Below are 13,817 nucleotides of genomic sequence, written 5' to 3'. Positions count from 1 at the left end.
TGATCAATCTGTCCACCTTGGACATAAATAAATACACCTTCTGAGTCTGCTTCATCTCCTCTTTTCTGCAGGACAGCAGGTGAGTTGCATGCTGGGTAATGTGTAGCTGTGACAGGAGACTTTCCAAACTGGGAGCTATCGAAGTCCCCAACTGCAAAACGTTCATCTCCTTTATTGCACAGAAAAGCCCTCACCACTAGAGGGAGTAGCTAGCAGGGAGGACGGGGAGGAGGAGGAGCCATGAGGCCACGCCCCCCGCCTGTCAGGCAGCGTTCAGGGCCTGCCTCTCTCGCGCTCCTGTAGCTATGGAAACTCGTCGATGGCAACATCCAGCAGTCTGCCTCTGCCTCTGCCTCTGCCCCCATCCTCATACCTCCGAGAGGTGCTGAGTGTGTGCAGCTGGAAAACCACAAGCGATACGCTGCAAGATGGCGATGGCGCGACTCGTGGCGTGCTTTGTCCTCTCCAGCAGCCTGGGTGAGTTTCTGCCCCTCTTCCTTTCTTCCCCCCCTCCACCCCCGACCCCGGCGGGGGCTTTTAGTCGAGCGGACTTGGCGAGGTGCTGCTGTTAGTGGAGCGGAGACGGAGCTGTCAGCGTTTAGCCTTCAGCCAGACGTTAGCTCGACGTCCGCAGCCTGGAAGACGTCAAGGCGGCGGGTCGCGTTCTCCTCCGGAGCGTCTTTAGCGGAGGTTGTAACCCGGCAGCGGAGGTTGGAATGACGGTCAAAAGGACGGAGCTGTCAGGGCGTCCCGGCCGGCTAACAGTAAAGCCTCAACAGACGCTCCCTGCTGTCAAATCTGCTGCTGCGAGGCGACACCGGCCAGCCCGGGTGTTCAGAACCGCTCACACGCTCTTATTTCTGAACGCATTTGCAGATTTGAAGCCAAGCAAGCGGTAGTTTGATGTTGAAGAAAGGGCAGCCACATGGCAGGGACCTGTGGGTTTCAGAGATCACAGGCCTGAAGGAGCCTCGGAAGACACAACACCTCACTGCATCTGTTAGAAACACACTTACTGTCAAATCTGAACTCTAAATGACCTGCCCGAGCGCTGCTGGTTTGGACTGACCTTCACTGATCTGAAAACCTTCACATGTGCATGTTTGGAGTATTTATATCCAGAGAATGAAGCAGAACATCTCATGTGTTTGTCTGTTCATCATAAAGATAATGTATGCACTGGGTGCTGACATATGTTCAATATGCACCGATTATATTTCTTTGTTGTGTTCTGTGTATCACTACTGTCCTTAAAGCATCTTATTGTGAAAGTTTGAAAAGCAGAATATGACTCAAATAACAAATATCTGCTGTATGCATAGTTGTGCACTTAAAATGTGCTGAATTTAAGTTATGTATCCCGTTTAGATCTAGATTCAAACTCGCCTGACCTTCACTCATCTTAAAAAAACCTAGATGTTGATATTTGGTGTATTTCTTTCAGTTTGTCAGAAATATATCTTGTTTTTTTTTCTTTTGTATACAGTATATATATAAATATGGATTTATAAAAGCACCTTATATCATGTATCTCTCCAATGTATCTCCAACAAACTGGTCTGTGCCTCTTAAACCCCTCCTGATGTGTGTTTGGGCTTTTACTTAAAACTTGTCTGAAAGACAAAATGTTCTCAAAGTGAAATGTTCTTTGCAGTTTGACTTTCAGCCAGTTTGATTTGTATATTAATTCTCGGTCCTGCTCTTAAAGTAGTCAGTGGAACGGTGGGTGGTGAGCCGGTACGTGGAGGTGTGTGTTCCTCCGTCTCGGCAGAGCGTTGGGCTGCATCAGTAAGTGCTGATCTTATGACCCTGACACTCAGCAAGCGTGAATCCAGTGACAGGAGAGTGACAGGCAGAGCTTCACTTGCTGTGCCCTCTGCAGCGTGAAGCTTCGGCTGGATACACACTGCTCGCAGCAGAAAGGGAAGGAACGGAACTTCTCGGGAAGTTCTGAGCGTCCGTCTGTCTTGAGCTTTGAATAAAGGCGATAAATGAGAAAAGCTGCTGCTTTGTTTTTCAAGAATGTTGCTGTTAATCCATTTCAAGGTTGGGGCGGTCGTGTTGCTGCGCGTCAGCTCCTCGTAATTGAAGTGATCAATGCTGATGATTATCCTTGGGTTTGTATGTGTATGCATTTTTTTTTTTTTTTTTGTAGTTGATGGGGGAAAAAAATCCCCTCTTTGATTTCCTGCAGAGTAAATAAATCTGTTGGGATTGTTTATTTCAATCAAAGCTCTTTTCAAACCACAAATACAGATGGTATACAATCATATCAGACGAAGAAAAGCCACAAATCTCTTCCTTTAAGAGGCAGGAACCCGAGGAGTGTTTGGTGTTTATTTGTTTAATCCGTGACCCGTTGTTCTCCTTCAAATGAGGGTTTTATGAACGGTTTCACTTCATATTTCAGCGCCTCGACATGTGGAGATCTCCACCAGGATTCCTGGTGAGGCTGCCGTCTGACGCAGAGCTCACACCCTTCAAATCATTGATCCTGCAGACATACTTCTTCACTCTTGTCCAACCGTTAAGTGGTTTCACACACCTCACGTGTTCCATAATTGAAATTTCTCTCAAGTGCCAGTGACAGGCGAGCGGCCTCCATGCTATCTGGCGCGCTGATCAGTTGCTCTTCCTCCAGTATGCTGTGAATCCCCCCCGGTCTTTGCCCCATCCTCTGCCGTCAGCATATTTGCTGCGGCTGCACTGGAATGTCTGGGAAAAGGCTTTTTATAGATGCACTGGATCAACAACTTTCGTTGCAGGGACGGGGATGGGTGGCTCTTTTCATATTTAGCACGTAAGAGGATTGCCGAATGTGGCTATTTAAACGCGGCTCCTCTCCGAACGGCCTATAGTCCCACTTTATCGATGCATCGTGACAACAGAGGGATTAACAGCCGGCCTGTGTTTGCTTTCCAGAAAACGCTAAGATTATTTTCATATTTTCGGAGTATCGTCTTCCCTTCAGCCTACACGGTGTCACGGGGGAGGGGGAAGGCATTGTTGTCTAAATGCTTTTATTCCACGGCTCCTATTAGTGATTAGTGGCACACACATTGTCTTGTTAATTGACTGCCGCTACTCTTTCCCACGGCCCACATTTTGTTTTGTTTTTGGGGGAGACGTGAAGACTCTCTGGTGTCAGCTCTGTGGCCGGATGTGCGATCTGCGCTCTCGCTTTAGGTTTCGGCTCACGCAGTGTTATCCTGGTCCTCTGCAAACTGGAACCACAGCACCAAGGGACTGGAAATGTGTTTTTATTTATTTTTTTTATTTATTTAATTTTTTTTGTCAGTTTGTTTTTGGCCAAAAGAACATGAGGGGGGGTGACACACTGCGAAGGTTGTCTCCAAGGGCCCTTTGGTAATGCTTATGAAAACAGATGGAATCTAACAAATCCAAAGTGTTTTCGCCACACGAGGCCGCGTAGCAATCTGTAAAATTGTGAAAGCTGTTGTTTTTTTGTTACTCGATACAGTGTGATTGTATCAGATTTGATTGTTTAATCATTTTAATTGAAGAACCGCACTTTTAATTGGTTCCAGAGATCCCTGGGGGCTCTCTTGAAGCTGATCTCGCTGTAGAAACACCTCAGAAGTGGCGTTTCCAGTCCCAGTACAGTGCATATGCTGGCTGCTTGCTGGACGACCTCTCCACGCGTCTCCCGGGATGTCCAGTCACCGCCGGGGTAAAAATAGCCCCCTGATGAGCAGGGTGGGAAAGTCAGCTCCGGAGACCTGAGAGCCAGAGCTCATCACTGTCCTCCGCCGTCCCCGTACGGCCGCATCGCGCTCGTGTTTCCGTCCTCGCTCCCGGTCATACTGTACGTCACCCGTGTGCTAACACGGCCGCTCTGAGTGGGAGCTGGCAGTGAGAGTGCACGGCGCCCCGGGCGAGCAGGAGGGCCGTCCCGTTGCATTCACAGTCTGCTCTCATGATTGTTATTGTCTCATTTCAGCCTTCGTTTGAAGAGATTCGTGCTGCCCCCACCGGGAGCAGGAACGCTTTCATTACTCAGCATGGGCGCTGTTAGTTGCATGCATACCCAACAATTACTGCATTTAGACTAAAAAGGTTGAGTGTAGGGTACCAGCAGAAGGCAGAGACCTAATTATCTGTATCATTTTAAAGCAGCCACATGAATTATCTGTACGTACTGAGTAGTAATTTGCCCATTCTTCTAATTTGTCATTGCACAACACACACCCCTCCTTTAAATTCCCTTATTTTCTGCTCAAACTTCCATTCTGCTGGTTCAAATCTGTACCAAACTTGAGAATTCTGCCTCTTGCCATTAAAATCTGACATTTACAAAATAACACTGATTGCTTTGAGCAGTTCAGCCGTGCATGGGAGTTAAAATAAGTACATCTCATGTGTTGTGTTTGTGCCAGAGGGGAACCACGATGGCTGATTAAATATGGTTCACATGTAAGCGCAGTCCCCCTGTTAAGTTATTTTTGTACTTGTGATTTGATTTGTTTAGGGATTTTGATAAATAATTTATTTCATAAACGTCAGAATAAATCAGCGTCGCATTTCGCAAAGAAGCTCCTCTAAAGCTCCAAAGCTGACAAAATAAATTTAAAAAAAGATATGTTTTAATCTTTCACGGTGTATGACTTTCAAACTGCAGTGCTGGGGAAGTGGATACTCGACGTGCTCCTTCACTAAACCCTCCGTTTTCTCCCACTGAGTAAACGCTGAACGAGCACATTTGAGCAAATGCTGAAATGATTTGGAGCTGTCTGTCCTTAAACTGGCCACCGTTTTTGGCCTTCTCAAAGGTATATTTCAAAGATGTAAGGTTTATTGTGTGCTAAAGCTTAAGAATGAACACTAATTCAGTCTGTCTTCTTAAGAGTAGTGAACACAAATCTCAGAAAAGGGAAGCAAAAGATTTGAACCCTGTATTTCTACTTTGATATTTCTCACCTTTGGCTGTCATCACAAAATGTTTCAGACTCAAATCAGATCTAAAACCGCTCTCCGGTTGCTTGTTCTGTTTGTTCTTTCCACAGCCAGGTTCTCCTGAAACCGCATACAAACACCCTCAAACAAAAAGCTGAAAGCCAACACTAAATCCTCAGTCGGGGTTTCATTTCAAATGCATTGTGATGGATTAAAGCCGAAACAACAGGAACAAAATGGGTCACCGTCCAAATATCCACACACCGCTCTATTAACCTCTTCACTGCAAGACTTTCACATAAGAGCCTGCTTTCTCTTTTGATGCTTCAGCCAAATGATTATTTGATTAACCAGCAATCAGGAAGCATATTAAATATTCCTACTGAGAGTTTATTTTAAAAGCCTTCACGGTGTGGTACACATGTTCATTAAGCTGCAGAAGTTTGGCCCTGAGCGTCTGTCTTCTTAAATAGAAATGGGAAGTAATTAATGAGATGTGTTCACCTCTCAATCAGATCCCGGGCCTCTCACCATCCCCGCGTTTATCAGTCTAATCCACTGTTTATTAGGCAACATGCCCGCCTGATAATGTCTGCTAATGAAAACGTGTGTGTTCAATCAGGGTTTGTTTTTTTTTGTTTGTTTTTTTTTTTCCTCTGCAGGCCACATCCCATCATCAGTCGGAGTAATCCTCAGAACCACGGACAAGATTGTGTGGGCAAATGAGTTTGAGCGTAAGTTGCTAGAAAATCACTCCAACCTATTTGCGCAAAGTGCCTTCTCTTTCCTGACGTGCTCTGAATGCTGCTGCTGCTCTCATGGATTTTGGTTTTTTTCTCATTGGTCTCTCTTCCACAGCCATCGAACTGACCTGTTTAATAGAGTCCATTTCCACAAACAACCCGCGGATTGAGTGGAAAAAGATTAAAAATGGCGTCCCCAGTTACGTGTACTTTCAGAACAAGATAGCAGGTAAACCTCTTGGAAAGTCTCTCTTTTCAAAAACACCCATCAGGCAGCGGAGCGCAGCGTCTCCGGACTCAGAGCTGAGCTGAATGAACGCCACCTTGAAGGAACTTGGCTCTGAATGCTGTTTGGGAACAGTGGAGTCATGCAGTGTGTTTGAATGACCAATTGTAAGGTGTTTTTTTCTTTTTTTTTCCTTCCCTCTTTCTTTTCTCTGAAGGGGACTTGGAGCACAGAGCTCAGCTCAGAGAGCCGGCCAACATCCTGATCTTCAACACCACTCGATCAGACACGGCCGAGTACCGCTGTGAGGTGGCCGCCATCGACGATCAGAGGGACTTTGATGAGATCCTCATCAGTCTTGCGGTTAGAGGTGTGAGGAGACTTTCTGCGGTGTTGCCACATCTCTAATATGAAAACAGGATGTCAGATTTGTTATTAATTGTCCTACTTTCAAACCAACGTTCCACTTCACACCTTGGTGCTGGGTTGTGTGAACTGATGTATGTGTGTGTGTGTGTGTGTGTGTGTGTGTGTGTGTGTGTGTGTGTGTGTGTGTGTGTGTGTGTGTGTGCAGTGAAGCCCGTGGTGCCGCGGTGCAGCGTGCCGGACGCCGTCACAGTCGGGACGTCGACAGAGCTGCGGTGCCTGGAGAACGAGGGCTTCCCGGCTCCGCAGTACCGCTGGTTCCACAACAACGAGGAGCTTCCCCAGGACCCCAAGAACAGCCCCAAGTTCGCCAACTCCTCCTTCAGCATCAACCCCGACACCGGCGGCCTGGTGAGGGGGAGGGACGAGCAGCAGAGTTTATCAGGACTAACTAGGAATCAGCGTCTCCTTCGCCTGCTCTGTTTGTGGATGAGACTCTTAACCATCAATAGCTTATCTAATGTAAATGTGAAGCTTAATCTGGATAAAACATTCACAGCTACATGACTAATAGCAGCGTGAATCACTGCTTTAACAGCTGGCCGGTGAAGCATTTATTATAAAGGAAGGATCATGTTAAGAATGTTTCTCTTTTCCCTTTGAAAACATTCCAACCAGCTCAAAAAGCATCAAACCGCATTAGGAAACAGTTTCTCAGGTGCATCTTGTGTTTATATAAGATCAAGTTTACTCACACACCTTTTAGTGGGTTTTTTTTGACAGTCCGGCTGTTTTATAGCACTGAAGGTTTTCCGTAAATGTCTCTCCAGAAATTTCGCAGAGTGAGGAAGGAGGATGCCGGGGAGTACTACTGCCAGGCCAAGAACGACGCAGGACACGCACAGTGCCTGCCTCAGTCGATGGAAGTCTGTGAGTGACGTGCACGCACATGCACCCTGCTATAGACAGTATATGAAGCGATGATTCGGTATTAATGCGTCACAGGATCAAGACGCTGCGTTCAGTCAGGCCCAGGTTCAATAGCTTAATGATAGATTTACAAAGAGTTACTTCAACGGATTTATAGCCCAGAAAGCACCGACCTGCAGACCTGGAAACGATCATAATCAAAAACACGTCATTCACACTTCGAGGAAGAAACAACAGAAAAGTATTGCATAGCCATCTATTTTGTTAAAGTTCTTTGTCATTCCTAAACATGCTTTGAGAAGCAAAAAAAAAAAGCACATAACTCAACATTTCTTCAAAAAAAAAAAAAGCATAGAAGACAGTATTTTCTGTCAGAAGTCCCCGAGCAGCAGCGTTCCCATGACTCCAGCCATCTGAAGGCCAGCCTCACTGTGCCCTCGCCTGCCCGCTTTGAAAATAACTGGCGTTTGAAGGCAGCAGGGAGAAAACCTCCGAGGCCGATCAGCATGCTCGGCCCGCAGCGTGCACAGACAGACCCCAGCAGGCTACGTCAGCTTCAGGCCTGGCGTTACGTCGCTGCGAGCATCCTGTCAACATGCAGGTGACAGACGGAGAAGAACACAAGGCTGGGTAACTTAGAGTTACTTACTGCAGTTTAGCTGCAATTTACTGTGACTGGGAAGAAAAAAGAGTTACTGCACATTGTAAAGCAGTGTGGAGGGACGGCCTTCAGATTAATGACGTGGATTTATTTCCAGGCTGCTCACCTTTCTTCCTGTTGCAGACGACGTGGACATCCTGGGGATCTTCCTGAAGGTGTGCGCCGTGGTGGCCGCCTTCCTCGTCCTGACCATCTGCACCTATCAGGGCTGCAAACGCGCATGCACCCCCAAAAAAGGCCACGCTGAAAATAAGTGAGTCCATCTTCAGGATTTAACCAACATCTTTATTCTGAAGGGAGATTTTAGTCACTTACTCCGTATTTCTTCTCTTCTTCCAGCTACAACTGGCCAGCACAGAGTAATGTTTTCGACTATGTTGATGACGATGAGGTAAAGATACGTCTTCCTTATTTCTGAGAAAATTTATAATTTCTGCCCATTGTTCACTTCTGGTTTTTTTTCACAGGGTCATTTCCGCCACAAATCCTCATTCATCATTTGACGGCTGACATGAAGACATGAAGAGATGAAGAGATGGAAACAGCTGAGGTTATCTTGCTACAATGAAACGTTTGAAGTGTAACATGGCACATTGTTCTCTGATGCACATCGAAATCAACTCAAACTACTTGCCAAAGTATTTTAATATCATTTTGTGGCACTGTTTCATGTTTTTTATAAAGCCACGGAGTTTTGTTTCCCTGTCTTGGTGTCGGATTAGTTTTGTCTCGATCCATTTCAGAGCTGTGACGTTTGATATTCGGCCCGCCGTGTCACCACAGACCATAGTTTCTTTCACTGGTTTTTTGAGGAAAATTCCTTTTTATAACTCTCAAACTTTTTACTATGTGCATTGAAGTTGTTTTACAGGGTTGGTTTGATTTGTCTGTCATTATAATTTGTGTATATCACATGCATAAGAGTTGGGACTTGTTATTTTTTGTATATACTGTAGTTATACAGGCAATAAGTACAGTAGTGGACTGAAAAAGGCTGATGGGCTCAGATGCATAAGGCACAATTCATCAGCCTGTATTTACAAATTATTACAAATATGTACAAGTACAGATAAAACAGTGAGTTTGAATACTATATATGCCACCATGCTGCAGACGTGTACTATAACGGTGGTGAAGTATGATTTTTTTTTAGAGTGCTGTTTTCTGTGTATAAGTGACCTTTTGTGCTTTACTAATTATTTTGTGAGTATTGGACATATTGCCCAGGTTTGACTACGTATTAAATGTACATAAATACATCCAGTTATTTTTATCTTTGACGCATTACACTCCATACCTTATTGTAAATACTGCAGCAGAGTGTCGGCGGGAGCGCCATTTCCAGTATTTACTCTCCAGTGTGTATCTGCCGTGTTGAGCCTGTCAGTGACAACAGTGCGTCATTTCAGACATTAGTGTCGATGATTTGTGTAACAACTCAGGAACTGTTGTAAAATGTCCACTGTTCATTTGATATTATTGCTCTATGTTCATGTTATTTTGTTACTATTAAAAACATTTGAACTGCAATTTTTTTGCGGTCTTGTGATTCTTTTTTGTAGGAATTGTCAAATTTGTCTGATTTATTTATTTATTTTTTAGAAAAGTGGAAAAAAAGATTAAAAAGAAAGGAGACTTGACTATAACGGAAAAACAGCAACGTTTGTGAAAATGAGCTCAGGCTTCAAGTGTATTTTTCAAAAGACTCCATGTCGAACAGAGTCATTTATGATTTATGCACACGGTAAATGCAGCATGAATCATTCAGTTATGAGTCTTACTTTGTCATGGAAATTGTCGTCAAACACACTGCCGTTTTAACCTTTTATAGGGCACTCACTGAATATGAGATGGAGTCTTTATCCGCTTTTCAGGCTATTCCAAGACACGCCGGTTTTAACATTGTAATGTCAGAAGGAATAAACACAGACTTGTGATTATTCTATTATAAAATCATTAGCAAAATGCAAAGCTCACCAAACTGAAGCAATACTTTGCCAATATCTCTAAATGGGATTGAATTTTCACTTAATGTCAACACACTTTATAGTACTGTCATGCAGAAAAAAGACATTTTCTGAAAGATGACGTTTACGTGTCTGACTTGTAACATTTAAAAAAAAAACAATTAGGACAGCTTGCTTATTTGACTGCTGGAGGTAAATACTAAATTACACAGATTAGCTGCACAACCACAACTGTACTCACTCAAAGCAAAAAAAAAAAAAGGTTTATAAATTAATTAGTTGCATTAGTAAAAATAGTTCACCTCATTTTCTTTCAAAGTGCATAAATAGTCAAGTTATTGAGTATATTTCTTTGTAAGATTTAAGACGGCATGAAAGACAAGAGTTGAATTTGAACATTTCATGTCTGCTCAGCAGCTTCCCTGAAGGATTCACCTCAGCAGGTCTTTCCAACCTGATTGAACTAGTTTTTATTTCCGATACACTTTCTGCAAAGCACTGAGCATGCACACTATCTCACAAAAATCTGCAAAATGTCAAAGATGAAACACAAATAATCAAAATTAAGACCACAAAGAAATGCAACAACGGAAGAGCGATGACCAAGAAAAAGATCCATGTGCAAATAAAACCCCCAAATAACTCATTTAGATACAAAATTATCTTAGTATAGTGTAATTGTTAGTAGTGTTAGTAATGTTTATAGTGTAATTAATCTGTTTGAACATGTTTTTTGCTGTTATTTGCACTGTTACTGGAATTTTAATGGTGTCATTGAACTACATAATGACTTTTTTTTAAGAAACAGAAGAGACCTATAACACGAAGTGGTCAGACATTATTAATGCATGAGTAAATTCATGTGTTGAGACTAAACTATCGATGAAACGTTAAGAATAAATAAACAGAGGAAGATTAAATGCCATCAGTTTGATTTACAAACAACAACAACAAATAACGATAATATATGAATAAGAAAAACTAAGCAACCAACTGTGAGATGAACGAGCACTTGTGAATTCTGAGGTTTTCAGCTCAGTCCACATTACTCCACTGGCCTGGAAAAACATCTACAAGAAACCATTCATCCCCTCTGCAACAACTGCTCTAAACAGCACAGAAGAGGCTGCACTGTTCTTATCTGTTTTTGAGATGTTTATGTGTTTGTAAGTCTGCTTTTAATTTGTGATGATAAAGCTGTGTGGAAGACAAATTTCTGTTTTTACTGAAGAAGAGAGAAAGTTTCTAGCTATGGGTGGTCAAATGAAGTCCCTGCAAACTGAGCTGGACCACATGCTCCAACAGCGCCTTGCATACCTTTTCCAGATGAGTCACACAGCAGTGTGTAAAGACTGAGTCCAGTGCCGTGGAAGCAAGAGGCTTCTGACCAAATCGATGCCGCAGCTGTGCAAGGACGGATCCATCACTGAGGACGGTCCGTCACACGTTGTTTTACCAATGAGGGTGTTGCCTGAGATGTTGATGAGATTCTCTGGCCAGACCCAACTAGCTGAGAAGATATGTAGTATTCAGTATACAAGCTACTTTTAAAAAGTAATTAGTTATAGTTATCAGTTACTTCTTCAAAAATAGTTATATTTTCAAGTAACTAATTCCTAGGTAACGTAACTATTGCAATACTTAAAAAAAAAGTGTTTAAATATATGTCAATGAATTTGGATCCCTTCTTAATGAAATTTTAAGATGCATGTGCAATTATTTATTATAAAACTGAACATATGATTAATGAAATAAATGGACACTTGACAGAATGAATTACAAACAGGAAACATTACGTTAATCTAAATTCTTCAAATGTTGCTGTGAGAGGACAGGAAATAAGACATCAATCAAATTTAATTTGTAACTGTAGATGACATTTCTGCATTTGTAAGAGAATAATAAAACACAATAGATGTATGTCAACAGATGTCTGCACTTCCTTTTATAAGTTGCCTTTGAATGATCAGGGCTCTATGGCTGTATTTCTGTCACATCACATGACTCACTCTGCACCAGCATGGTTCCTTCTTTCTGTATGATGATGTCATTTAGAATGTTCCTGACTGAGGAGTTGGCAACAATGTATCAGTTTTGAATGACATCATCATCTATTTTGACCCAGATATGCAAATGAGCAGCTATGCAAATTAGATGATTTCACTTAGAACTCACTTAGAACAGCAATATAGTTTTTAAAGCAACATTGGTTTTTTTTTTACAAAGTGCATAATATTTGATGTCATGATTAAGCATTTCATGTAAATATCGTCATGATTACTATTGCAACAACACATCATCAGCAGGGTAAAACTAACCTGTCTCACAATGGTCTGAACCAGCTCATGTTCCCCAGTAGTGGCTGAATTCTGCTTCACAATGACAGGAAGTGACATCGCTATGAATGCTTTGCTGCAACAAGTCAGTCCCTGTGGCAACTTTTCTGACACCTCCTGCTTAAAAGAATACTCTGAAGATTTTGGACCCACGCCCTATCCCTATAATTTACAAAGTGAGATAAGCTCATAATTACCTTTTTTGTGTCAGTTCATCCAGTGCCTGGCTCCCAGCTGTTAGCATCGTAGTTAGCTTAGCTCAACTACGGCAGGTGAAGAGGAGACAGAGCCAGACTGAGAAAGTGGACAAAATCCTCCTTCCAGTGGTCCAGGGGACGGCGTGTTAGCACGCGAAGTAAATCCGAATGGTTATAAAACATTTTAAAAGACGTGTTTTCTTTTCAATCCGTTAAAATAGCGTTTTGATACACACAGATCTGTACAAGCATAGTGCGCTGCGGAAGGATATACCGGCGCACAGCGGCTGAGTCTATGCTTCTACTGCTGTGCTACGGTATATCCTTCCGCGGAGCACTGCGCATGCGCAGGTCTGTGTGGATCAAAACATTATTTTAACGGATTGAAAAGAAAACTCGTCTTTTAAAATGCTTTATAACCATTCGGATTTACTTCACGTGCTAATACGCCGTCCCCTGGACCACTGGAAGGAGGATTTTGTCCACTTTCTCAGTCTGGCTCTGTCTCCTCTTCACCTGCGATGCTAACAGCTGGGAGCCGGGCACTGGACGAACGGACACAAAAAAGGTATTTATGAGCTTATCTCACTCTGTAAATGATCGGGATAGGGCGTGGGTTCAAAATCTTTGGCGTATTCCTTTAAACCCTAGAAAATTAGATGGATGGTGAGGCCCTGGCTTCATAGTCTGTATCCATACACAAAAAAAAAAATCAAAATCAAACAAGCTTTTGCCCTTCTGCCCATCAACTCTACAAGAGGCTTTAGCCTTAGGACACCTGAGTTACCGTTGACAGGTGTACCTCCTCAGTCCCACCTGCCACTGACAGAAATTAAATTTTATTTGTAACTGTAGCATTTCTACATTCATAGTTATACATCTATTGACAACATCTATTAACAGAGATGCATGAAATGATAGTAACTTGTAAAACGTTGTAATTTTAATACAGTTACTTTCATCACTGGTAGCATTTAATTTATTTTATTTAAAAAAATCTTTTAGCTTTCTTCTTTTTCTTTCCAGTACGTTTAACTTGTACTGGCAGTACGGTATTTTTATTTGTCGATTTTCTGTGATTACAGTGTTGTGACTTGTTTTGTTGTGATTGTCTTTGTTGACTGATTTTGGTTATATGAAGAGAATAAACCATATTTTCAATCAGTGTGTATAGTTTTCACAACGCTGGTTCATTTTGGACAGGATCTGAGGTGTTCTACATTTTGTGTGTGTAGTTGTGCAATAAATAAACAGAGTTTTCAGTCTCATAAGATGTACTGCCAAGAAGCATTGTCATTGGAAAAAAAAACTATGTACATTCCATGCTTTATGTATATAGTTTGATAGAGAATGTACATTGTTAATATTGTTTTTCTAGCTTGTTACTGGTTTTTGCCCACATAAGTTAATGACTACTTTGATACCCATTTAAGGGTTCGAATGAGTTGCCAAAGCAGTTTTCACATTTGCTGCAGAC

At 42.5% G+C, this 13,817-nt stretch overlaps 1 protein-coding gene across 2 annotated transcripts; it reads left to right on the top strand.

The window, feature by feature from the left end:
• The first annotated feature begins 289 nt into the window (after positions 1-289).
• jam3a (junctional adhesion molecule 3a) lies at positions 290-9,367 on the top strand. Of its 2 annotated transcripts, XM_030109137.1 has the most exons (9): positions 290-477; positions 5,577-5,648; positions 5,773-5,886; positions 6,101-6,253; positions 6,458-6,660; positions 7,080-7,179; positions 7,964-8,093; positions 8,180-8,231; positions 8,308-9,367. In XM_030109137.1, exons 1-9 carry the CDS (start codon positions 429-431, stop codon positions 8,341-8,343), a joined length of 909 nt encoding a protein of 302 aa, XP_029964997.1. In that variant the 5' UTR covers positions 290-428; the 3' UTR covers positions 8,344-9,367. The 2 variants fall into 2 exon arrangements, with proteins under 2 accessions (XP_029964997.1, XP_029964996.1); XM_030109136.1 differs by lacking the exon at positions 290-477 and having other exon boundaries at positions 5,335-5,648.
• The last annotated feature ends 4,450 nt before the right edge of the window (positions 9,368-13,817 follow it).

The sequence above is a fragment of the Salarias fasciatus genome, chromosome 14, assembly GCF_902148845.1.
Source record: "Salarias fasciatus chromosome 14, fSalaFa1.1, whole genome shotgun sequence".
Classification (NCBI taxonomy): domain Eukaryota; kingdom Metazoa; phylum Chordata; class Actinopteri; order Blenniiformes; family Blenniidae; genus Salarias; species Salarias fasciatus.
The sequence above is the reverse complement of the archived record's forward strand: the minus strand, read 5'-3'. Positions and strand labels throughout refer to the sequence as shown.